This window comes from Melospiza melodia, chromosome 12, assembly GCF_035770615.1.
Source record: "Melospiza melodia melodia isolate bMelMel2 chromosome 12, bMelMel2.pri, whole genome shotgun sequence".
Classification (NCBI taxonomy): domain Eukaryota; kingdom Metazoa; phylum Chordata; class Aves; order Passeriformes; family Passerellidae; genus Melospiza; species Melospiza melodia.
In genome coordinates, this window is record NC_086205.1 from 3,994,073 (window position 1) to 4,018,489 (window position 24,417).

The following is a 24,417-nucleotide window of genomic DNA, read 5'->3' on the forward strand; positions in this document are numbered from 1 at the left end:
TTCATGCTACAGCTACCATGATGCACTTCTGGGAACTTGCATACCACTTTCTTCAAGAGCTAAAATGACAAAAATGGAATAAATAACTCAGCTTGCTATTTTGCTGAACTACAGGACTGCTAAATATTTATAAGACATAATGAAGTCCTGTTATTGAGCTAATATTTTCCCTCTTGAACAGATTTCTCCAGTGGCTGTCAAACATCTTCACATTAACTGTTGCCAAGTGTGAGTTTAACAGCACATCTATAGCTGGGAAAAAAAGATGAAAGATGTCCACATGATGTTGAGTAAACAAACAGTCCCTTTGCCTCTGAGAAATACTTTCCACTACACCAGGGAGGCTGGAGGATAACTCAGTATCACTAAGTGGTCACTGTTTTCCAGACTGTCCACAAAAGATTCAGCCCTTGAGAACTTGGCCTGCCTATTCTTGTTGCAGGATTTCCAAGGCCACCAGTATGTTCCTCATCAGCACACATCAGTCACAGGGAATTCATGCCTCTCTGCTTGGCACAGCCAGCCACAGCTCTGTGGTCTAACTCCAGGGCATCTCTTGTAGCTATCTGATGGAAAATTCAAAGATCTGAGGCTGTTCCAATCTGACAAGACACGTGGAAAGTTGCCAAAAAGATTTGATCTGCATTTAGATAATGATTTAAAATAATACAGGTATAAGTTTGTTCTAGCACAGCTACAAACCTATCTTGTAATGCACAGGTTGTAGGTTCCTCCCTCTGTGAGGATATGACAAACCCTGGAGGTTTATGGTCCTGTGTCCCCGTCCCAGTCCAAAAGTTTCAGAGTATCTGAGAGGCAGACTGAGGGAAACATCTGGGACAGGGTGACAAGCTGGCACAGGAATAGAGAAGTGTGTGCCTGAGAGGCATGGATAGAGTGAGAGCAGGGATGTCAAGAAACCCCAGTTCTCAGGCAATTACCTGTGTCTGTCACTGTGTCACCTTGTGATTGCCTTCTGCTGGAAAGTCCCTAAGGAAAAGCTCAGAAATGGCAGCATCTGCCCTGAATGTTCCCTCTGCTCTAGTCCCATGGGCTGGTAGCTCTCACACACACAACTGCCCCTCTCTGGCTTCAGCCTTGTTGCAGTTGCATTCTCACAGCTGCAGCCACTGTCCAAACAGCTTCCCAGCAACATCCCCAATTTTAGGCAGTCTTCAGTCTATAAATAAACAAACATCAGACTCAGGAGAGATGGGGAAGGAGAAAATAGGTCTCATAGCCTAAAAGACAAACATGCTGGTCCACTGCTTTAACCCAGAGCCTCGTTATCCTGCTACTGCTCACTCCAGTACATGAGGCCCTTCTTCCCATCCCTCCCCTGGTGCAATACCTGTGTCAAAAGGTCTTCAGAGGCTGCTAAAAAGCAGAAAAGTTCTCCCATACCTACTTTAGGAAGTGGCTTGCTTCCTAACCTGGCAGTAAGGAACAGACGGAATGGTACAAATGACGACATAGGAGTACCAGACAACCAGAAAAGGAGGAGATTGAGGGGGGACCTCATGGCAGTCAGACTTTCTCACACAGGGAAGCAGAGGGACAGACAATGATCTCTCCTCTCTGGTAGTCGGTGACAGGACTCAAGGGAATGGCCTCAAGTTGTGTTGGGGAGGTTTAGTTTGGATATTAGGAAAAGGATTTTTCACTTTTTAGATGGTGGTTTGACACCAGGGCAGCGGTCGCAGCACCAAGCCAGCCAGAGTCCAAGAAGCATTTTCACAAAGCCCTCAGACACGCGTGCGACTCCTGGGGACTGCCAGGAGTTGGACTCGATGATGCTTTTGGGTCCCTTCCAAACCAGAATATTCTGTGAACTAAAGGGGAAAGACACTCAATATTCACCAACACTCCCTGCTGAAGAGTGTGTGCAGCCAAGAAAGCTGTTCCCAACCATTCAGGTGTTCTGATGTTTGAGCAGGACGGTGAAGCTCGCGGCCCTGGGGTGCCCGTGTGTGCCACACCATCCCAACGGGGGCTCCGTGCTGGGCCTGGCCTGGGGACAGCCCGGCCTGGCCCGGCACAGCCCAGCCCGGCACACCGGGGTACAGCCCGGCCCGGGGACAGCCCAGCCCAGCTCACCTGGGGACAGCCCGGCCCGGCACAGCCCAGCCCGGCACACCTGGGTACAGCCCGGCCCGGCCACAATCCAGCCAGCACAGCCCGGCCCAGCTCACCTGGGGACGGCCCAGCTCCCCTGGGGACAGCCCAGCCCGGCACAGCCCAGCCCGGCACGGCCCGGCCCGCCACATTTAGGGGCTGAGAACAGCAGCCTTATGAGGAACCCCTGAGGGAGCTGGGGGTGCTCAGCCTGCAGAAAAGGAGACTCAGGGCTGCCCTCATCACTCTCTGCAGCTCCCTGAAGGGTAGTTACAGTCAAGGGTGGTTACAGTTACCTGGGGCTGGGCTCTGTCTGCAGCAGCACTGACACAACCAGAGCACACAGCCTCAAGCTGTGCCAAGGGAAATACAGGTTGGATATCAGGAAAAAGTTTTCCATGGAAAGAGTGATAAAGTTGTGGAATGGCTGCCCAGGGAGGTGGCGCAGTCCCCATCCCTGGGTGTGTTTAACACAGCCTGGATGTGGCACTGGGTGCCTGGGTTTAGTTGAGCTGTTGGGGCTGGGTTGGACTCGATGGTCTTGAAGGTCTCTCCCAACCTGGTCATTCTGTGATTCCACAGCGGTCAGAGCCACCTGCCGGTGCCGCCCGGCTCCGCAGGGCCCGCCCGGGCTGAGGCAGCGGCGGGCAGGGCCTGTCCCCGCTGCGGGCCCGGCTCTCACCGTGCCCGTTCCTGTCAGCGGGGCACACGGCAGCGACAGCGGGGGCTCCGACTGCGCACAGAGCCGGGACGGGCACAGGGCATCCAGCGTTTAAATGAAATTTCTCTGCTGTCATGCTGTTCCAGCAAAATGCACCCAGCCCAGCCAGGGTAGCCAGGCTGTCCCCAGCTCTTGTCCCTGTCCCCGGGTAGGTGCATGACAGAGTCTGAGAGCTGTGCATGGCATCTTTTGGGCTGCGACCACCCCAGCCATCATTTCACCCTTCAGAACTAGAGAGGTCTCCATCCTCCATCCCTCCCAGTCTCTGCAGAATTCCCTGCACAAGGTGACGAGGTGCAGACTTTGGGAGTGGGAAATTTTTCAGTATTTTCAATAGGGAAGTATCGAGTAGCACTGGATATTGCATAGTACTTTTATATCCCGTGTTTTATGACTACAGCATAGACTGGGATCATTAATACAAGCAGCTACAGCTTTGGAGTTAGAAATCTTAAAATTAGATTAAATGAATTGACTATTTTATATTTATTTTACATGCCCTACAGCTCTGTCAAAAACAACAGGTATTACAACAAATCTGTACAAGAACCAAAGAAGGCATTCTGCTGCACTACTGCTGCCTCAAGGACATGGCCGATCTTAAAACTGATCCATCAGCCTCAGAGCATTACTTCAGTAACTTGCAGTTTTCTTCTCATCCACATCCCACCACAGGCAGGACACGTGCCCACATTCATCTGCTCCAGAATGCTTCAAATGAAGCCCACATGCAGCAGCTAACAGAGATGGCTGTGGGAGAAGAACCTCTGCTTCCTCTCTCCATCAGTTTCCTTTCCCAGGAGCATGGTTTTGGTGGTGGAAAAATGATTCTGCTCAATTTCATTTGTTTTGCTACATTTACTCAGAAATTCTTAGGTCGTGGTATGAAACTCACTTGTACCTATCTCAGGAATATTGTGTGAATCCCAGATGATTCAGGTTGCAGGCCCCATTTCTAGACAGCATATAAACACCTACAGCACTGCCAGCTGGTCAGTCTGCATACATTTATTTCCCCTATTCACCCTCAGAAATTCATACATATTTTTTAACTCCCTCATGTCCCAGTTGGGAACTACCATGAAATTTGTCTCAGCTGTGACTACGAATGTACTTCTATGACAGCAGTGCTCAGGGATTTCAGCTGATGTCAGAGATACACAGACAACTTGACAATGATGGCTTTCCATGTGGGATTTCCAAGGAGTAAAGCTACAGTTTTTTTAATTCAGCCAGGGAGCTGGTCCTAAGCATTGGGGTAGCACCAGATGCCTGTGACAGCAAGTGATCAAAGCCCTCAGAGCTGAGAGAGCAAAGGCAAGGCTCTAAACACCACAATAATAAATAGTTTTCTTATTTCCAGATCAAGCCTCATGACTCTGTGCAAGAGCTACACAAAGCATCAGAAAACAAACCAGTTTTGCTTGACAAAATACTATGACCATTCAGCTCTGATGTAATTAGTAGAATGTTATTGTCCCTTAATTAGGTAACTCCAGCAGGGTTTAATCGATGGTACAGAGACCTTCTGAGGCAGGAATGGCAGTTTGGCACCCAACTGTGGCTGGCTTTTCCTGGCTAGGCTCCTAAACACCAAACAACTCCTCTGCATTCTGTTTTCCTTATTCCAGCCCAAAGTGCTGTGATAGAGATATCAGCAGTGTTTGGGCAGGCACTGTCAGATGGAGAATTTAAAAACCTGGCAAAGATACATCTCACAGTTTAATAATCTGTGCAAGTTACATTTTAATTCTGAGAAAGTGTCAGTCATCGGAAATGAAGCAGACATGATACTTCATGTGCATTCCTCATGAAAACACAGCATACTTGTTCTTTAGGGGGATTTAAAGTACAGGAAACTTCTGTCTCTAGAGGCTCATTTAGTTGCTTTAGTGCCTAATTAGCAACCTGAGAGGAATCTCACCATACCCACTGTAGTGCTCTCCAGCAAACACAAGGCAGAGTCTATTTCATCAGCAGAAATCTAATTCAAGAGCGTGACAGAGGTGACATCATCATAGGTGGGACAGTTCTCACGAGACAACACAGTGTTTCTCCATCAGGCACACTGCTGTATTGCACTGAATAGTTATTTAGTTATTTGCACTGGGTGTTTGGTAATTTGCACTGTTCACATGATTTGTATCCTACCACCACAGGGTCTTCCCCCTTTTCCCCCATCAGTGTTGGGTCTCTCTGCTTGGGTTACCCCTACCCTCACCCTCCTCACTTGGACCCCATTGGCTGTTGCCCCCTTCCTCCATCCCCCTTCCCCTCAGCTCAAAATCCCCCTGGGAGAAGGCAACACCCTCTTTTCCATCTGGGGGTCACCTGTATGATCTGGTGTCTCCTATCAAGGAAATAAATTTTGGACTTAGTCCCCATGTGGAGAAGAGCGCTTCTCATCTTTTGCCTTTGTCCATGTGAGATCGTGTGGGCTGGAGTCCAGAGCTGCTGGACAGCACCCGAACAGCCCAGCAGGCACGGGTTCTTACAGCACACCATCATTGCAAGGAGTGATCTCTCCTTCACTAAAAAGCTGGCCATGCCTCTAAACAGCACCCTGCTCATCCACTCAGGGGGAAAACAAACCCAAATATGAAAAGCACATGAAAGATTCCACTCTAAAGCAGAGAAAGCATTTGAAAGATTCCACTCTAAAGCAGATTTCTGCTCAGACATGGATGTTCATCATCATGGACAGGTTGGAAGGCTTATCACACTCAGTAAAGCAGAGCTTCATCTCTGCTGCCCCCACCCAGCCCAGCCCAGGGTACGCACCGGGAGCGGAGACGCGCCGCTTGCAGCCCACGCAGTCCAGGCCTGTCGGGGTGCTCTTGGAAAAGGAATGCAGCTTCAGGGGCAGGATGTCAAAGGCAACAGGAGATGTGATGGATGGACTTATCCCAGCCTGCAACAGGACAGGGCAACAAACATTCAGTTAAATGCCCAGCGTTCACCCCAGAGCACCTCTTCCCATGTCTGATAGCTGCCCGTGTAAGTAAGCAGCGTGTTAGTGGACACACATGGATGATCGCGGCTGGAAATGTTAGAAAACAGTGAGAAGGCAAGGAAAACTGCAAGGTGATAAGAACAGATTCATACTTCACATACAGCCACACACACCTTTATTCACTCCTCCCTGTAAAGTGTTTCTGTGGCGGAGGGTTTCACATTACTACAAGGAGTCATCCCCCCAGCTGCAGAACTGTTCCTGAAGCTTTGTGACTAATAGGTCCTCTTCTAGTATTTAACATGAAAATAAAGCTTTTCCCTTCAGAGATTTATCGGTACCAGCCGTACAGAGTGTGGATAACAACATTTTTCTCTTCAGCTAGAGGTACTAGTAAGAATTCTCACACTCTCTTCTACTTGTCTGATTGATTTTTTAAAACTTATAGAATTTAATAAAACTTTGAAAACTCTATACCACTGCCAGATCTCATTGAATTACTAACTTTTGCTGGTTTAAAGGGGAAAACATAGAAGTGCATACACATAGCTCATGGCCTCTAACACAGAATGTAGCAATTAAGGCATGCTGCAGGTATGCTTTTATCCCTTTTTCCTTTTCTCTCCCGTGGCTGCCACATGCAGAAAACACCAGTGGCTGGGAGATCAGCTGGTCAGTAAGCACTGGTCCCATGAGCACAGACTGTTTTTAAATTCTATCACTATTGCCCCTTGCTTTTGCCCCTGACATTGAGTTACAACATATCCATCCTTCTATGAGCCAGGAACTTGAAATACTGAGGTCCAGTATTCTATCTGGGGTCTTTCCCTCTCCCCACCAGCCCACAGCATGTCTATCAGCAGAAAGTCTTGACCAGCCTTGATGCTGAAACCTCTCCTGATGATGGCCATTAGCCAAACCCTCCTTCCCAAACTAACCAGCACACAGTGCTCACACAGCTGAGAGTGCTGCTGCTCCATGCCTGCTTTGGTTTTCTATTCCTGGGCTTAACTTTCCTAAAACAAAGAGAACACAAATCACCATCTCTTGAGGGATAGCATGAACCCTGTTCAAATTAAACTCAGCAGTGCCTGTTTCTCTAGAAAAGTCACAACAAAGATCCAGTGGGAGCACACACTCTTCTGGTGACAGTGAAAATCAAGCTTACTGGGCCACAGCTCTGAAAACGTCAAGGGTAAAGTTAAGTTATTTACATGAAAGGTGGTTGAAAGCATTATTGTTCTGTTTAAGACTAGAAAGCAGAACCCTGGCCTAGGGCTGTTACAACTGCAGGTTTTATTATTATTAATTCCTGGGACCTCAGAGCAAATTTTGGTACAGGCATCATTTGATTCCTATGGCACGGCAGGCAGGCCTGTGCAGCCCTAACTCATAAGAAGAAGCATTTTCAGCAGTGTTAGCTACATGGGGCAGGCACTGCACAACCTACAAGGGAGAGGATGAGAAATGAGGGAGCAGACCGTAGTAAAGGTCCTCTCTCCTGTATTTTCTGCCAGAGGTTCCAAGGTTATTTCTATGCTCTTGTGCACAGCATTTCAGTCCCTGGCAGAGGCTCTGTTGTATATCCATGCCTTGCCAGGTGCACATCAGGGGGAGACTTTTTTCATTAAATTTCCTCCTCAAAGTATATTCATTTCTGTGTTAAAATCTATCTGAGTTATCCACGGTGCTCAGACCATGGTACTACACAACAAAACTTCCTTTTCCCTTATTTTGGATGGGGTAAAATCAGATTTGCAGAAGTCAAATTCAGAGCAATGATCTAAAGATCTATTTTTCACTGCTTCTCAATTCTCTTTCAAAATAAAAGAGCTTTTTCTGCACGATACCCCCTCTGGGTATAGCCCCCTGATGGGCCTTTTAGGAATCTCTCTAATTTGGCAGTGCACTAACTGTGCTCAAACAAATGCACGTAGAAGCCATGTCTGTGCTTCTATTGCTGTGCACTCAAGAGGCATCAAGATTAAGAACTAGGGTTTAAATTTTTGTCAAAACAGGAAAGCACTGGATGGCAATAGACTGGCAGTTCAGAGCAAGAATACTTCCCAAAGCAGAGCCCATTGCCATTACAGCATTCCCTATGGCAGTGGGCTGGGGCATTGCCTCTGCTCCAGTGAGGGAACTTCTCCTGCATTAAAAACAAGCAAGAGGAGCCCAGGCTACAGCCTGAACCCCACCATCATCTGAAGGGCACAGCCTATGGACAGCAAAAGAACACAGCTATGTTTGTCCTCTTCCCCTTGGGGTGGGCAGCATGCGGAGTGCTGTATTAAGACTTTAAAGATCAGAAGCTGCTCAGCTTGTTACTGGCTGCATCTCATTATAAGGGACAGCTGGGTCAAGCTTTGAGTTTGACTGGGAATTTACACAAGCTGTACCCATTTAAGGAAGCAGAGCAGTTTACTGGGCCTAAGCAAAAAAATATCCATAATATATAGAATTGTTTAGAACTGGCATTTTAAGTGTTTTTGGGTTTGGGGGTGGTTTTTTTTTTTAGCTTCTAGGTCGTTTCTTGAATGTTTGTCCATTTTCCCTGTCCCAACTGCCAGCCCTCAGAGTATCCTTATATTTCCATAATGCTCCTCTCTGTACATTCATCTGAATGATAGAGTGGTATCAGAAATCAGCACTTGAATAAGCAAGAATTCCTCTCTGCTCTGCCCCATTGAGTTGTTTCCCCAATATTGCAGCATTACATCACCTTGTGGGCTGACCTGATCTTGACTTAACACAATGTGACTTGTCACAACAGAAGCCACACATCCCAAGGCAGCCATGTCAGAAAACATCAGACTTGTAGTTTCAGCTCTCCAAAGGCCCATACAGTCCCCTTGTTGCAATCACAGAACCACAACAGACAATGAACATCTTACAGAGCTTATTTTGGGATAATTTGCTCCTTCTTATTAAAAGGGATTCAGCATCCTTCTAAAACTGCCCTCTGACAGTGCAGCTTGTGACAGCACTCCCAAGACACTTGGGACTATGAATAAACCAGCACTATTACAGGACTAGAGCATTGCAAAGACAGAATAAAATGCTATGAAAAATAAACTGTGTGATTACTGTTATAAATAAAAAGCACAGGCCAAGAAATTCAGTTATATGGGAATAAAGAAAGAGACTTTGAATCCCCACAGTCCTCTCATTAAACCAGCATTTGCTTTCTTGGCCTGCCTACAAAGATTAAAGTGTCAATAACCTACAAAACACAAATGGACAGAAACAGTAAACCCCAAACCTACCTAAAACCTTCTTCCCAGAGAAGAATGAACCAGAAATCTGACTGAGGCCCAAGAGCCCCTGGGCAGGTGATGTTCAGAGAGGCCTCGTGGGCATGGGGGCAGCTGCAAATCATTGAGCAGCTGATTGCAATTTAGAGGTGAGTTTGCACCAGAAAATAAGGGTGGAAATGCTTAAAGGAGAAGCTGTTTTCTGGCAGCCTCCAAATGTGCAGTCAATCAGCAGAGCAGACAGCATTCAAGCTGTGTGATCTGATGGCTCCAGGGGAAGCTATTGAGGGAACTGGTCACTCCTCTGAGCAGCCTTAATGGGCTCAGTGCTGGCCCACATGCCCTGCAGCACTGGATTTCCATCACTACCCATGCTTGTCCAGGAATTGGGAGAAATATTTTTAGTACATTTCACTGATGTCTGTTAATCCCTGACCCTGTGTAAGCCAGGCATTCACTTTCACTAGGCTGCCTCATCCCTGCACAGCACTAAGCACTCAGAACTTCAGCCAAGATAGAGAGGTAACCCAAGTCATTGATTTTTAATTTTTTTTTATCTTAACATACACAAACCTCAAGAGCAATACTCATTGTCTCTATCATGGAGCTGAGCCAGGGAAGCATCCTCACTGAACTGAGAGTGGGAAACACATCAGAGAATCATATCCAGCACTCATCCAGGCAGCAACTGGCCACACTGCGTTGAAGAGCCCAACACATATAAAATAGCCCAGATTTTGTGTCTCTTTCCTTGAGAAGGGGAGAACAGGGGGCAGTTTTTCAGAACTCCTGTTTCTGGGATTGCTGGCCCAGGTGTCTGTCACTTTGATGGGAGCTCTCCCAGGTGGACAGGTTTTCTGTGGACAAGCAATGGTGGGCAAGCCAGTGTTTCCCCTCACAGTTCTCATTCACAGAACTATCTGTGCACATAAGCTCAAACACATTCTGAAGTGGTGATAGGACTACTGAGGCCTCATCTCCTCTCCAAAATTGTAATTTTAATGTAATAATAACAAGAGACAAGCAACCAGGACAACAGAGAGAAAGGGAAATAAACACAGATAGCAGACCAAAACAGAAACCCCTGAGGAAAGCTTTTATTTGAGTATCTGCTACGTGATTTCAAGCTTGATCAGAAACTTTCTCAATATCATCGTGAGAGGCTTCATAGAGCATCCCTTGATCTCATGTCTTTTTCCCCAGAAGTTCTTTTGTATGTATTAAGGCTAATTTTGGCTCTTGGATAGAGATTTGTGACTCTCCCTGAAGGGAACAGACCTTAGCTCTGGATCCAAAAGTAACAGATGCCATCAGTGTGAGTCACAACAGCCACAAAGTTTTTCACAAGCAATCATAATGCTGAACTAAAAGTCTCCCTCAGTGGAGAGGAGAATATTAATAGCTAAAAATCCAATGGCAATGTTCTCTTGAGTGTTTCACAGCAGGAATTTGCTTCAGTAGGAATTGTAGAGTTGGCATCAGATACAAGGGAAGTCTAATTTAAAGTCTGTTATTAAAGTTATATAGCAACACCACAGGGCACAGAATGAGATTTCATCAGTTTAATTTATATTGATTTAAGGAAACTTTGATTTGCTCCTTGCCCTCCCCATCACTCAGCTCACCAAGCAACCTGATTCTCTTGCATTCTATTCCCACCATCTCATAGGGCATGATCTGTTCGATTTCAGAAGCTAAGGAACCCACCACCTTCAGATGTTATCACCTAAGAGCCAGTTTGGTGTTTCCGCAGTCTCCACAGAGTACCAGGCCCACAGAAATGCTGACAGGAGTGGTACCAGACAAAGTGTAAGGACAGGAACACGATGGCAGCAGAGAGAAACAGCCTGAGCAGAGAGGAAGGCAATGCCAGAGAATGAGGAGGTCGTTGTGTGGCTTCTTACTTTTGAGGGGTCCTGTGGGAGATGTTGCAACTGAACCCCTCCCTCTGGCTGTGTCTCCTTCTCTAGCTTCCTTTTTTGACTCCTCTCCATCCAAACATCATCGAAGCTGAAGCACTTATAGAGGGGTTTGGGTCTCTTCCTCCTCCTCTCTGGCATCTCCTTGGCTTTTTCCTCGGGAGCAGGGCAGGAGAGCGTGCGGGCTCTGCTCTCCAGGGTGGCCACGGGGCAGGCTGGCACCCGGGGGGGCCTCCTTTTGCGATGGGGAACCCATTTCTTGTTGGGCCTCTTCCCAGCTGCTGACTGGCATGGCTGCTTGCACTCCTGGTTTACAAACTGCAGGTGAAAACACAGGGTTTGTTGGATGGAAATCTTGTTTGCTTCAAGTCAGTTTGAACAGAAGATGGCAAAGTTCTGTTGTTCAGCCACAGAACTACTCAGAAGAAAACACTTAGCAGCACTCCACCCTGGAGCAGCAGCTCTGCTGTCCTTTGAGGTGCAGTGTACACTCCCTGTGCCCAGGACAGTGCCCTGTTCACCCTCATTTTAGATGGCATATCACACTGACATTCCACCAGGATTTAGGTCACTCTGTAATATTGTTTACAAACACAGACATGTCTCTGAAAACAGAAAAATGACCTCTTGTCTGTTTCTGGTTTTCCAACTGTACTTCAGTTATACAGTGTGAAAAGGCTTCACAGATGCCTGCAGGTCTGATATATAAAGCTCTGTGCTTCCTGATGTGCTCTTTACACTATCCATTTTATTTGCTTGATGCTGGGCCAAGAGCAAGGAATTGCACAGCTTTGCCCTTCACTCCCATTTGAGTGGTTACACAAAATTACAGTTTTTATACTCAAAAAACTTGAAATCAAGTGTGCCCTTAGGCAACCAGCTACTACTCCAGGTAGCATCAGTGTGAGAATCAATTATATTTAAGGTAGGAGATAACAACACTGGGGAATGAGTGAACTCAGGAGTCTCATGACAAAAAAAATCCTGACAATAGTATCTGTCCAGTTTCTCACAGATCACTTGAAGAACCCAAATAAAACAACCCTCAAACCACTGCAGGCACTTCCTTTCTATTTTCAACTAACCAACAATTCCAGGTCAATTCTTCTCCCCTCATAAGATATGGCACAGTCTAGAAAGAATAGAATCTGTGAAAAAGGTGTTTTGTGCCTAATCCTACCTCACTGGACAGGAGCAAGGAGAAGAACATGTGAATTCCAAACATGGGACATTCTAGGACAGTTTGCTCTTGCCTGCTGAGTAACACAATTTATGCAAATAAAATCATGCCATGAACAGATTAATTAAACATGTAGGGAAGGGCCTGGCAGATGGGCAAACTGGTAATGGTCCTGTCTTGCTGTTTGCAGCATCAAATCTTTATGCTGGGTGAAACCTGGGCAATGTTAACCAGCAGCAGGAAATGAGAGAGGGGCTGGTGAGTGCTCCACCAGGCTCAGGGCAGTCACTTACCTGAGTGGGAGCCAGAGGTGGCCAGGGTGAGCTGATCCAGTGCAGTCTGGCACAGCACTAACACAGATAATGCTGACACAGACATAAAAACACCTGGCTGGGGCTGGGGAATAAATACAAATCCCCATCCTGGAGGGCACAGTGGGAGGTGAGCTCAAGAGCTTCACTATTATGGTATAGCTTCACTATTATGGGTATGTTTAACACTAATGTCTTTACTCATGTGGAACAGAAAAGGACTTTTCTTCAAATTCACCAATAAACTGAATTTTATGGTCTCTTTAGGAAGCAGCATACATAAAGAAGGCCATCCTTAGCATATAGATGATAATTTTTTTGGAGGATTTAACACTACAAATATACTTTGCCCAATGTCTGTTGTAATTTCAGAGATTCCTGAAAATACAGCTTTGCTTTAAAAATCCAGGGTGCAATTCTACTTCATTTCACAATGTCATGAAAAGGGAAATAAATAAAGCCCTATCTATTTAAATAGATTAGATGTTGTGTTTTGAAATCTGGGACATTTGCATTAATTTCTAGGCTCCAGCTGCATTTGTCCAATTTCAGATATCATATTCTGCAGCCTCCAGAAGAATCAGGAAAATGAAACTGTTTTATATGTCTTAGTTACCATTTAAATTTTTTATGGTTTTCTTTGAATAATTTAATCTAGCAATCAATTTAAGTAATTATTTATTTGCTCCTAATGCTTACATTATAGCATGTAGGCTTGCCTTTTCAAGGCTTTACACATCCCTCATCTCTACACTCTTTTCTAGATGTTCTTTTGAGCTGTAATTTACAGGTCAATGATTTTATTCATCCTCGGAGAGGCTTCATCTGTTGACAGTGTGTATAGTCCAAGTCTCTTGCATTTTCCTAGGCTGCAGTCTCTTGTTTGGAATGCAGTGTGCAGCATTAAGTTTGTAGGCTAACCTGGTGCCCATGAAACAAAAGATTTTCCAGTAAAGCTAAGCACAGAAGGGAATCAAGCTAATTCTCTTCCCCTGGAATTCTGATACCACAGCTCTCACCTCTCAGACTGCCACCCAAACACTTCTTTGGGTTCCAGACAGCTTTAGAGAAAAGCCCCAAGCCAATCAACAAAAACACTTTCATTTGGGAATATGAGGAGAGTTTGAGGGAGCTGGGTTTATTCAAGCTGATTAGAGGGCACTAAAGGCAGTGTAAGGGCAGTCACCAACAATTTTGTATTTACATGGATGATGGAACCCAGCTCTTCTCAGTAGTGCCAGATAGAGCCACAAGACAGGGGCCAGAAACTGCAGCTTGGAAAGTTTTTGTTGGGCATTAGGAAAAAAAATCTCAAGGAATGTGTTTCCCAGAGAGGCAGTGCAACCTTCAGCAATGGAGGTTTTCAAGACTTGGCTAGATAAAGGGATGGTTCTGCCTATCTTTTTTAGTTTCTATACAAAAAAAAAAAAAATAGGGAGTTTCTAAAAGGTAAAAAGGTATGGAGAAAAGGCAGGATAAGACCATCTTGGAGGGTATCTTAAAGGCTTAATGTAAGCTGAGATGTGGGAGGCAAAAGGCAACAGCAGCAAAAGCTGCGTGAGGCTCATTTGAGTTGAACACAAGCTGAACACATTTTCTTCTTGCTTTCAGGGTATGTCTCTGCTGTTATGAATTGATCAAGAAGCTCCAGATTAATGAACCCTCTGAAAATTGTCTGCTTGGGGTATGCAAAAGTTCATGCACTCTCTCAAGTACCACTTCTGACAATCTGCTCAAAAAAAAATTATTCTCCCATTTAATGTCAAATCTCATCAGCAATAATAGTGAAAAAGTAGCATGGTCAAGGCATGTTCTGGGATCTCAGTTACAGCTCAGTCTCAGTCACTCTGGGGGTTGTGCTTAGCCACTGAAAGAGATTCCTAAGCTCCCAGCCAATTACAGCTTGGGAAATCCTCTCTGGGATTAAAAGCCTACTGGCAGAGGAAGTCTCTGCTTTTAGAAGTCTCAGCCAATCGCAAAATTCCTAATGAAGATCCAATCTGTTCCCTGAGATTCAGCCTGTGCAAAGGACTTAATGTGGTACCTGGATTAGAACAAAATACAACATGAAAAGGAGACCCTGAGCCTGCAGTTTGGGGGTTTTGTCTGTTTGTTGTAGAAAAGGCAAAAGAGGACTTCTAGTAGCAACCAAAAAGTACATATGGTGACTGCAAAAGACACATGGTACTTCTAAAGACAGCTACTCATTGTGATTTTACTTCTTAAAAAGTGACTACTAGCCATAGGACTTGATATCTTTGTTGCCTTTCACAATGAGAAACTTATTTACTATACACCAGTTACAAGGCTGAATTCTGCCCTAAAAGGGGTAAAACCCAGCTTAAAACTGGAGATGAACACAGGGTGATGTCTGTACAATGTTTGATGGTGTTGTGATTGCTCCATTCCTTTGGGTTTTTGTAGCAAATCCTCCCTTTGAGAGCACATCAATTCATACAGTCTTGAACAGAAACAGGAAGAATGAGCAGTACTGCCTGTCTTAAACCAAGAGGAATATTTTTGCACTCATCTAACCAATGAGCCATTGAAGATTTTCACTGGAATTCCTAAACCATAGTAGAGCAAACCCAACCACTCCCTGGTCATTCCCTGACAAGAACTCACCTCGTCTCGGAGCATGTCACTAATGGAAGAAGCTGTGTTTAAGCTGATCTGGGATTGACTGCTTATGCCACTGTCATCCCTCTGGAAGTCGTCCAACGAGTGTAAGAGACTCCCCCTGGGTTTCAGTGTCTTTGGCCTCTCAGGAGCCTCCAGACTGCTTTCCACTCCAGAGCTGTTCCCAAGGGAGAGCGTAGAAGCGGCGCAAACGCGCCCGGGGTAGCCGAAGGTCCTGTGCTGAGAAGTGGATCGTGAGCTCTGAGGTTTGGGACTCATGGGCCTACAGGGCATGTCTTTACCATCAGAATTGGAGAGCTGGGGACATGATGGACTTGACTGACTAAATTCCAGCTGGAAGTCAGGGGGGCTAAATGGAGTTTTAATCCAGTATTCCTCAAGAGAAGTATTTAAACTGTTGCTCAGAACCTCCTGCTGTTCATCACAATCTGAATTCTGTGAGTATCTGATACCCAAGTCATGGGACTGTATTCGTCTTCTCCACATACGTGCAGGTAAAGAGACATCAAGAGGCTCCACAGAGCTGTCAAAATAGTTGGAGTCTGTTGAGGAGCCATTATCTGTTTCTGTTTTTAAAAAAGTGTGTCTATTGGAACTATACTGTCGCTCTAGTTGTGTAAACGTGTGGCCACTGGTTGCACTGAGACCTTCCTGTGTGGATGATAAACTTATTAGGACAGGCCTTTTTAGTCCATCTGCCTCCTTGCTCTTTAGAAAAGCTTTCCAGGTGCTCTGACGAATTTTGACTTTCTCCTTTTCATTTTTCACTGACGCTTTTGAGCTTTGTTCAGTGTTCTCCTTTTCTGGACATTTGGACTCAAATAAGCTTGAGAGGGATTTGTGTGCCAAGGCCAACCTTGTCTTGAACTTCTTACCCTCAGGGGTTTTGTTTCTTTTGTGTTCATTTTCAGGGAATGATTTTCTAATCCCTGAATGCTCCACAGGTTCACTGTCATTGTTTTCAGATGAACCAGTAACATGTCGATCTGCATCTTCCATCAGTATCCGACCAGAGCCAGAGGCCTTCCTCAGGCTCAGTCTGAAAAATCCTGCAGGTCTCTCATAAAATAAATCATCATCATCGGAGTACTCAGAGGTGTAGCTTTCCTTCCTGTGGAAGACTAAACCAGATGAACAACTTTTGAAAGACAGTAAACTTGCAGTGTCGTCATCATCTTTCCCAACATCCAGTTCTTCCATCTTTACCTTGCTGCCAAAGATACTGCTGCTTCCCTGACTTTCCCATGAGGCAGGCTTAGTTTTCCTGAAAGATGTCATTTTTGGGAATACTAAAAACCTGGAAGATTTGCCACTATACTCATTCTTTGTTGGCTTTTGTACAGCTTTATGGAGACTGCTGTTACTCCCCAGGATGTGGGATGAGATCTCATCCAGCTCCTCGCTGTTAGTGCTGCAGGTGCTCACATTGTCCAGGCCCAGCATGAAAGTGCTGTGGGTCTCCCTGTTCAGAGACTCATCAAAGACATCAGACACATCCAGACTGAGTGCACTGTCTTTGCTGGGGCTAGAGGTGTCTTCTGCAGGAGAGGCCTCCTTTCCTTCCCTAGAAGAGGGTTCTTCACAAATACCTGTTTCTTCCTTTGAGCCCTTACAGCTTTCCTTTCCTCGCCTGCCTACTGCTTGTTCAGAGACCATGCTGGGCCAATGAAGGCTGACACCAGCACCATCTCCCTGCCACAAACTGCTTACATTGCTGCTCATTTCCAGTGTCTCTGCCCTGGTAATATTCAAACCTCCCTCTGTGCTTCCATGTGCTTTGAATTCCTCTTCCTTAGACATCTGGTCATCGCTTCTTCCAAGGTTTCCAAAGCCTGACCTTGCTAACTGTTCTCTCCTGGATTCAAAACCCCTCTTTGTTCTGCAGGGCTCTTCCTCAAAGGCCATCACATCACCTCTACCCTGTGATTTTACAGTGCTGGGTCCTTCAAGGCTGACACCAGCACCACCTTCCTGGCACACACTGCTTACACTGCTGCTGGTTTCCAGCGGCACTGCTCCAGTCACCAGTGGCCTTCCTCTGCAGTGCTCATCCTCAGAGAGCTCCACACTGCTTCTACTGGGGGATTTGACAAGTGTTTTTTCACATGGATCTGTCTGAATTTCTGCAGGAAGTGTATCACTGCCTAGTGCTACAGCAACATTCCTGAATTCCAATTCTGCACTTGCTACTGCAGAATTACTACAGGTGAGCCCTAAGGATGAAATTACTTCTGTTTTCTCTCTTTTCTCTTCTGAAATTTCTGGTTTTACTTCAGTTGTATCCCTACCAGAAAGTACCTCTGCACTGCCAGGAGTGGGGTGGGTGGCCAGAATTAGTTCTTCACAGTTAGAGCATTCACTCAGAACTCTCTCTGGCTCACCATGAGCTTTCCTGACAGTATGAGGAGACATCAAATCCTTGCTCACTACATTTCCCAATGTTTCAGCTCCCACTTCAGTAGGAAGCTTATCATTGAGTGTTTGGGACTGTAACCCTTTCTCTTCCACAGAGACTGTAATTAGGGCAGGCTTTAATTCTGGAGTAGTCATTACATCCCTTTCCTGCCTTATATAGTCTGATTTGAGAGTCCTTTCAACAGCCAAGACACTCTCTTCATCCTTTCCCTCATGAGTAGGATGTTCATGTGTTCCTAGCTCCGAGTGGCTCCTCAAGGCACCAGTTTTGCAACTTGCATTTTGCTGCACCGACTCTCCATGCTCTGCCCCTCTGTCGCTGCCATCTGCTTGTGTTGCAGCTTCCAGGACTTTCCAATCAAAGCCAAGATCAGAAGAATCAGAATCATTTGCCCATCTTTCTCCTGCCACAATCTCAGTATCTGACAGCTCAGATTCAAGGCCATCTTCCTTCAAATGTGTGTGCTGTGTTCCACTACTGGAAACACAGTTTACAGAGCAATCCCAGCCTGTGCTTTCCACACCAGCAGGGGCACCTGCAGGAGAAGCTGCAGGGCTCTCAGTGTCACCAGTGTCTGATTCAACATCAATATCACTTGGGAATCTGCTCTCTTCCAGATCTCTTTCAGCTGTGCACTCATTGTTTTGTGTAAGTTCAATATCAATATCACATGGGAATCTGCTCACTTCTAGATCTTGTTCAGCTGTGCACTCATTGTTTTGTGTAAGTTCAATATCACATGGGAATCTGCTCACTTCTAGATCTCTTTCAGCTGTGCACTCATTGTTTTGTTTAAGTTGAACATCAATATCACATGGGAATCTGCTCACTTCCAGATCTTGTTCAGCTGTGCACTCGTGGGTTTGTGTCAGTTCAGTATCAATATCACATGGGAATCTGCTCACTTGTGGATCTCTTTCAGCTGTGCACTCATTGTTTTGTGTCAGTTCCTCGGGATCTATGATCCCTGGATTGTGATCCAGGGAAGAGGATGTCTCCTCTTGGTTTGGATCCTCACAAGCATCCCTCCATGTTAAGCTGTCAGCACAAGTACCAGCTGGCTCTGGGCTAAGGCCACATGTCTCTGATTTAGAGTGCAAACAAGAATCAATGCACTGGGGAGAGGCTGCTGGTTGGGAAACCTGACACACCTTTGAGTCTGTATCAGTATCAAGAAAAGACCTTTTCATGCCAAATTTGCCCTCTATTTCTATAGCCTTTTCAGAGCTCACAGTTACCCTTCCTAAGTTTTTCCAAGTGTATTCAAAATCCAGCTCTTGAAGATGTATTCTGGAACATGACCATCTAAATTTGTCTGTTGGGTGAATACAGCTCACCACACATTCTGTCTCCCTTTGAGCACTGATGTTTTCAGGTACACTGTGCCATGTTTTACTTTCTGTAATCTCTGACCTTTTTTGTGGTAGCCAGGATTTTGAGTTGAAGCAACTCTGGTAGGAGAGTGAATCTGATGTCAACATGGTTTCTGTACTTCCATATTTTATCCTTTTACCTGTGGTGTCCTCACTGTCAGCTGAATTCCTCCTGCTGCATTTTATACTGGACATAGACTCTAATTCACACTTACAGTCAGGTGTCTCAGTGAGTGTCTTTTTAATGTTAGGCCCATTTGTTTCAAAATGCAGATTAGGCAAACTGCAGCTTGGTGCTGCATCTGACTGGAAGGAAAACTGCTGCACCTCAGGAAAAATCAAACAGCTTTCTGAGTTTGCTTTGAAACAAGCAATGCTAAATACTGCAGGGTGTTTCTTCAGTCTTGCAATGTCATTTTTTGTAAGTTCTGGGTTGGTAGACTGCACTTCCCTGCTTTCTAACTCTGCCTTACTCTGCAGTGCTGTTACAGACTCTCTCTTTGCCTGTGATAAAATGTTCTCTTCGTAGACTTGGCTGTCTGTGGTGGAAACATCACTGGATAATGTTAGCTCTTCATCACCCAATTCTTCACCTTCTAACTCTGCACACTGGATGCAAAATTCAGTTTTGCTTGGTGCTTCTTTTATTTTGGAGGACAATTCTAGCTGTCCAGGCTGGGTGAGCTCTGGTTGCCTGGAGCTGTTCTGTTCCTGGGAGGTTTCTGCCTTTCCTTTGGGAAGATTACAGCACAGGGGGGGGTTTTCAGTAAGCAGGCAGTTTGAATCCGAGCAAGCATTCCCAGTTATGTCACTGGAAAGGGATTCTGTGTCTGATGCACTCTCATAAGGCTCAGTTTTTACATCTGACAAAGATCCACTCTGATGTGATACAGTTTCAAAATAATCTTCATCTGTTTCTTGGCTGGATCCACGGACCTCCAGCTCTGTTGTGCTCGGGGCAGAAGAACTGAGATCGTCCTCAAACTCTCCTTCACTGATGTAGTTTTCAACTGGCTGTGGGGTCTGTGAATAAAGAAAACAGAATGATTTAGCAATGATATCCCACAGCACCAGGGTGACATGAACTATTATTAGAAAAGGGACTTCAGAACACAATTAATTCAATACATACTGATGTCTTTGCAAGTTATACTCTGTCTTACTTCTTAGTGGTCTTCAGGTCTTTCTATTTCTTGCCTTTTGTTTTCCTTAGTGCTTCTTAATTAACCCTTTTTTCATTTTCACATGTAATTATGAAGAGACCAAAATTTTACTTTTGGCCATATCTTTCATAGCCCATTACCAAAACACTTTTGACATTCAAATATATCAAATGGAAATCATCCCTTGCCAGTAGATGTAGAAACTCCAATGAACACATTTTCAAACCTGGGGAGGAGGTTTATGTGAAAAACCTGGGAAGTAAATATTAGTGTCTGCATTACAGAAATGAGGCATAAATATATACAGAATAACTGCACTTGAGTAGTCAGGTATTACCCATACCAAAACTTGAACCAAAGATGAAAAAGGTCTCAAATCTCATTTTCCAGAAGGCTTATACCAGGATCAGTTATCAGAGTACACCCAAATCATTATTTCTGAGCAGAAGAATTAGAACCACACTGTCAGTATTGGGAAATATTTTTGTCACAGACAGCTGACCCTGGGAGAGCGTCAGTCTTCTTCAACAGAAGTCTGGACATTTCTCAACTTTGAAGCAGAAAATGAAGTCACAGCAAAGTGTCTTCAAAGTTTCCTGAGGTAAAAATAGTACTTGCTGTCTGTCAGCTTCAGGCTGAGCTATTATCAGTTCTACAAATGCACCCAGCTGAGATCCTTGGCTGATTTCAGCTTCAGTCCCTTCACATCTAGAATGAGATGCCCCATAAATATAAATGGCAGCCTTTAACCCTATTGCTGGATGCCTCTTTACCCAGGTTTTGGGGACAGTCCTCACAACAATGATTGGCATATTTTAAAATCTGAAAGCTGAGATAATGAACAATGAAAGACTTTTCTAAAAGTAAAAAAATAACACAACACAAAGCAAAGGAAACCAAACAAAACCCCAAAAAACACCACAAGTGAATGGCATCCACCAAACCAGAACACAAGATCCTTTAGCCCGAGTTGCACATCACATTCACCAGGGTCACAGAGAAATGGGAGTCCTCATATGGGAAGACAAATTGCAAATCACGTTGAAGAACGTGTCACAGAGTTTCTGATTTTAGACTCCAAAACATAGCATGTAAATTGGAAAAAGAAAGACATAAAAGTTATTTCCAAATGACAATTTCTCAATAAGAAGAATTTTCTCTTGGCAGAAGAAGGAAATAGAAATTGAATGGAGGAGGCAAGGGGGAGAATTCAGTACTTCAAAACAAGTCCAGAAATCACTTCTGAACCTGATCAAATTGCACTGTGGTGGCCACACAAGTCCCATAACCAGCAGAGCAATGTCCTTCGCTGTGTGCAGGCAGAGGCACGTGGAATTGAGGTCCTGCAGCAATGGCAAACACCAGTGTCCCCCGTCAGGAGTGAGCAGCACTCAGAGCAGCATTTCCCAGTGGGAGCAGTTGGCTCTCACAGCAGTGAGTGCAGCAGCAGCTGCTCAGCACCACCAGCTCTGCCTCCTCAACACTGCTCTGAACACAAACTTACAGATGGCAAGAAACTAAGATAAAAACTATTCAGGCAAGTCGAAGCAAAGTAAAGAACATGCCCAACTTTACTCAAGGATAATTATGAATTAAATTGCAAAAATTTAGGGCAGAAATCTCTTATGTTCCATCTATAATTCTAGACATAGTTATGTCAGGATGTCCTTTCTGTGATCCCTCCCAAATTCATTCTTTTTAATGGGCATAACACAAAATTACGCATTTAAAGCAGAAACAGAGGCCCCACAATTGCTTCCACAAGTTGTGGGAAATAAGGGAAAACTTCTAAGTAAGAAGGGCACCAAGTGATGCTAGCCAGCAGCCTTGCAGTGAGCCCAGGGCTGAACACAAGTCCCAGAGCTGCTGAGGATGAGAACCAGTGCCAGGATGGGCCTGGCAGGGCCAAGGCTGCCAGATGGAGCCTGGCATGGAGCTGCCCTGAGGAGTGAGAGCATGTGGAAGCTTCAGCTTCCACCAAGTCTAGCCAAGCCCTCTGCCTAAGGGAGAGGCCTAGAGCTCACCTTTGGTAAATCTCCCATTCAGGAGCCCCCTGAACTTCCCCTAATGCCCAGGGAGAAATCCCTACAGGGCCAGCAACCTGCATTTTGTGCCCTCTGCAGGTCTGCCTGTGTCTGTGGGAGCCCAGACTGTGCTCTGTCACATGTGGTTTAACTTTCTCCCAACCTGAACTGTGTGTATTTTGGTAGAGTTTCTCAGAGTACTTCTCATGGTGTTTTACTGGGATTTTTCTGCAGAAATTGAGTTTAAAGGACTCAGTGAGAGCAGAAGGGGAGGTTTACAATGGGCTCTGATGTAACCCATCACGGGCTTGGGAGCTGAGTATTTGTGCAGCAGTGATTCTCAGCCAGGCTGCTCATTAGACAACAGCCCTTGTTGTCATGTTTCCATGAGATTACACTGAGAATTTCAAAAGACAAATTATGGGCTTTCTTGGGAAGAAAGCTTGAGAAAACCCTCAGCCCCCATGGACAGGGTTGCTTGTTTATACATCTCTTCAATCTCAGAGCAGATAAACATTTGGAAGACAGGGGTCTGAAATAAATGTGAAAACTGAGTATTGAAATAAGGCTTTCACACTTCATAAACAATACACAAAACACAACAAAGCTCCCCTGACTGCTTTTCTCTTGCATGTCTCTTACCATCTCTGAAATGTGCCAAGAGAATAGGATGAAATTGAAGTTACAGATCTGTCTTGCTGTTATTACATGCAGCCACATATAATCATGTCAAACTAAAGTCACCAGAAAAAGGAAACCTTGTGATTTTGATGTGTAAGGTGAAGACCTTTATCTCCATAAAAGAAGATACCTCCTATCCAGGTTGCCCTCACATGTGACATTGGCTCCCATGGGCCAAGTCACTCTTGTCTTGTGAACATTTTTCATTTGGTGGGAAAGTCAGGTATCATTTTTTTCCTCTAGATTTGATATTTGAATAATTTTATCACACAATATTATATTGCAGCAATAGTGAGTTTCTCAGATATTGTGTCTCCCTAATTTTCTCTGCCTAACACTTGGCAGGAGAGGTTATAGAGAAAATTGTTTTACTTCAACTGGTCTTTCAATGAAGGATTTTATCCTTAACTTTCACAGCCACAAAAGGAATCTGACCATTTAGATGTCTTTACCTTTTACTTTGGATGCAAGTTCCCTAAGCAAGTCTGACTTGCTTTCCCACTAACTTGGACCTGACCCCTTGTTATCACCTCATTTCCAGCTCAGGGAACATCAGAACAGTTTTTCCCTGAAGTCAAGACAACATGAAAGCATTTCAGTTGGCATTTCACATGATCCAGACAATTGTTTTCCCCACAGGTGATGGTAACAACTCTTGAGTTGCTATCAATACACATTTCATAAATCTCCATTCACACCTTGTTTGACTGAAAGGCACAGGCCAGTGTCTTTGATTTGCAATGGGATGGGGGTAAAATGCAGTTCCCATGAACAGGTGAGAGAAGCCAGTGCTCTGTGCTCAGTGCTTGCACATCAGGGAAAGGAAATGTGCAATTCCCAGGGCAGGGAGGAGGGAATCCTTTACAGGAGGTCTCATCCTGCAGAGTGCTGTGTGCTCTGAACCCTGCCACTTAAAAAGCAGGGAAGGAAAGAAAGATAGACAAAACTAGTGAATTAAAGTGTTCCCTTCACTGCAATATTGCTAATACAGCTGCTTCAGATTTCAGCTATAATGTTGTCTGGGGTCACTTGTATTAGTTTGACTTGTGTCAGGTATGTTTGAAAAATAATGGAATTACTGAAATGACTGTCTCTGGAACTCCTCCTTGTTCCCAGGGATCCTGACTCCTAACTTTCTAACTTTCCATGATAGCTAAACAGTTAATATTCTAACATGTTGGCATGAAACTCATCCAGCCTCTGTGTAATAAGAACTGTAAAAAGCTGAGATTTTTCTATAGCCATGTAGGGCCTGAGGTGGCCTTGGGGTTTGAAAAGTGCTGGTCATGGAACTGCTATTGTCATTATGGATATTCTGAGATGAGGGCACAGAGGGAAAAACCAAAAGTGTGTTCAGTACCAGGACAGAAGCAGCATTTGAAATACCCAGTTTCTCCTTTTTGTGACTTTGATACCCCTCTGTTTGGAAGGGGACAGTCTGTAGGGAGAAGGAAGAGTCTGGCCTCAGGCCCCTGCTCTCTCCAGCTGGGCTGCCAAAGGTTGCCCAAGATAATGTTACTTCTAGGATGCTCCTTGGATGTTCCATTTCCAACCTGGATGTTCACCAGGCTGGAAATGCCTCAAAAGATCTAAGACCAGTAAGCCTTCCAGAAGAACAGCCACAGAAATGGCTTTTCATGAACTAAATGATGTTCTTGGATTTAAAG

The 24,417-nt window shown here is 45.0% G+C and overlaps 1 protein-coding gene across 2 annotated transcripts in view; it reads right to left on the reverse strand.

The window, feature by feature from the left end:
- Window positions 1-24,417, reverse strand: part of ARHGEF4 (Rho guanine nucleotide exchange factor 4) — a 216,522-nt gene that overhangs the window by 115,398 nt on the left and 76,707 nt on the right. For both annotated transcript variants that reach the window (XM_063166465.1, XM_063166464.1), the window contains 3 exons: window positions 15,079-19,905; window positions 10,948-11,280; window positions 5,618-5,747 (listed from right to left, as the gene is read on the reverse strand). In XM_063166465.1, the coding sequence (XP_063022535.1) occupies window positions 5,618-5,747; window positions 10,948-11,280; window positions 15,079-19,077 (4,462 nt within the window). In that variant the 5' untranslated portion in view covers window positions 19,078-19,905. The remainder of the gene's footprint in view (window positions 1-5,617; window positions 5,748-10,947; window positions 11,281-15,078; window positions 19,906-24,417) is intronic.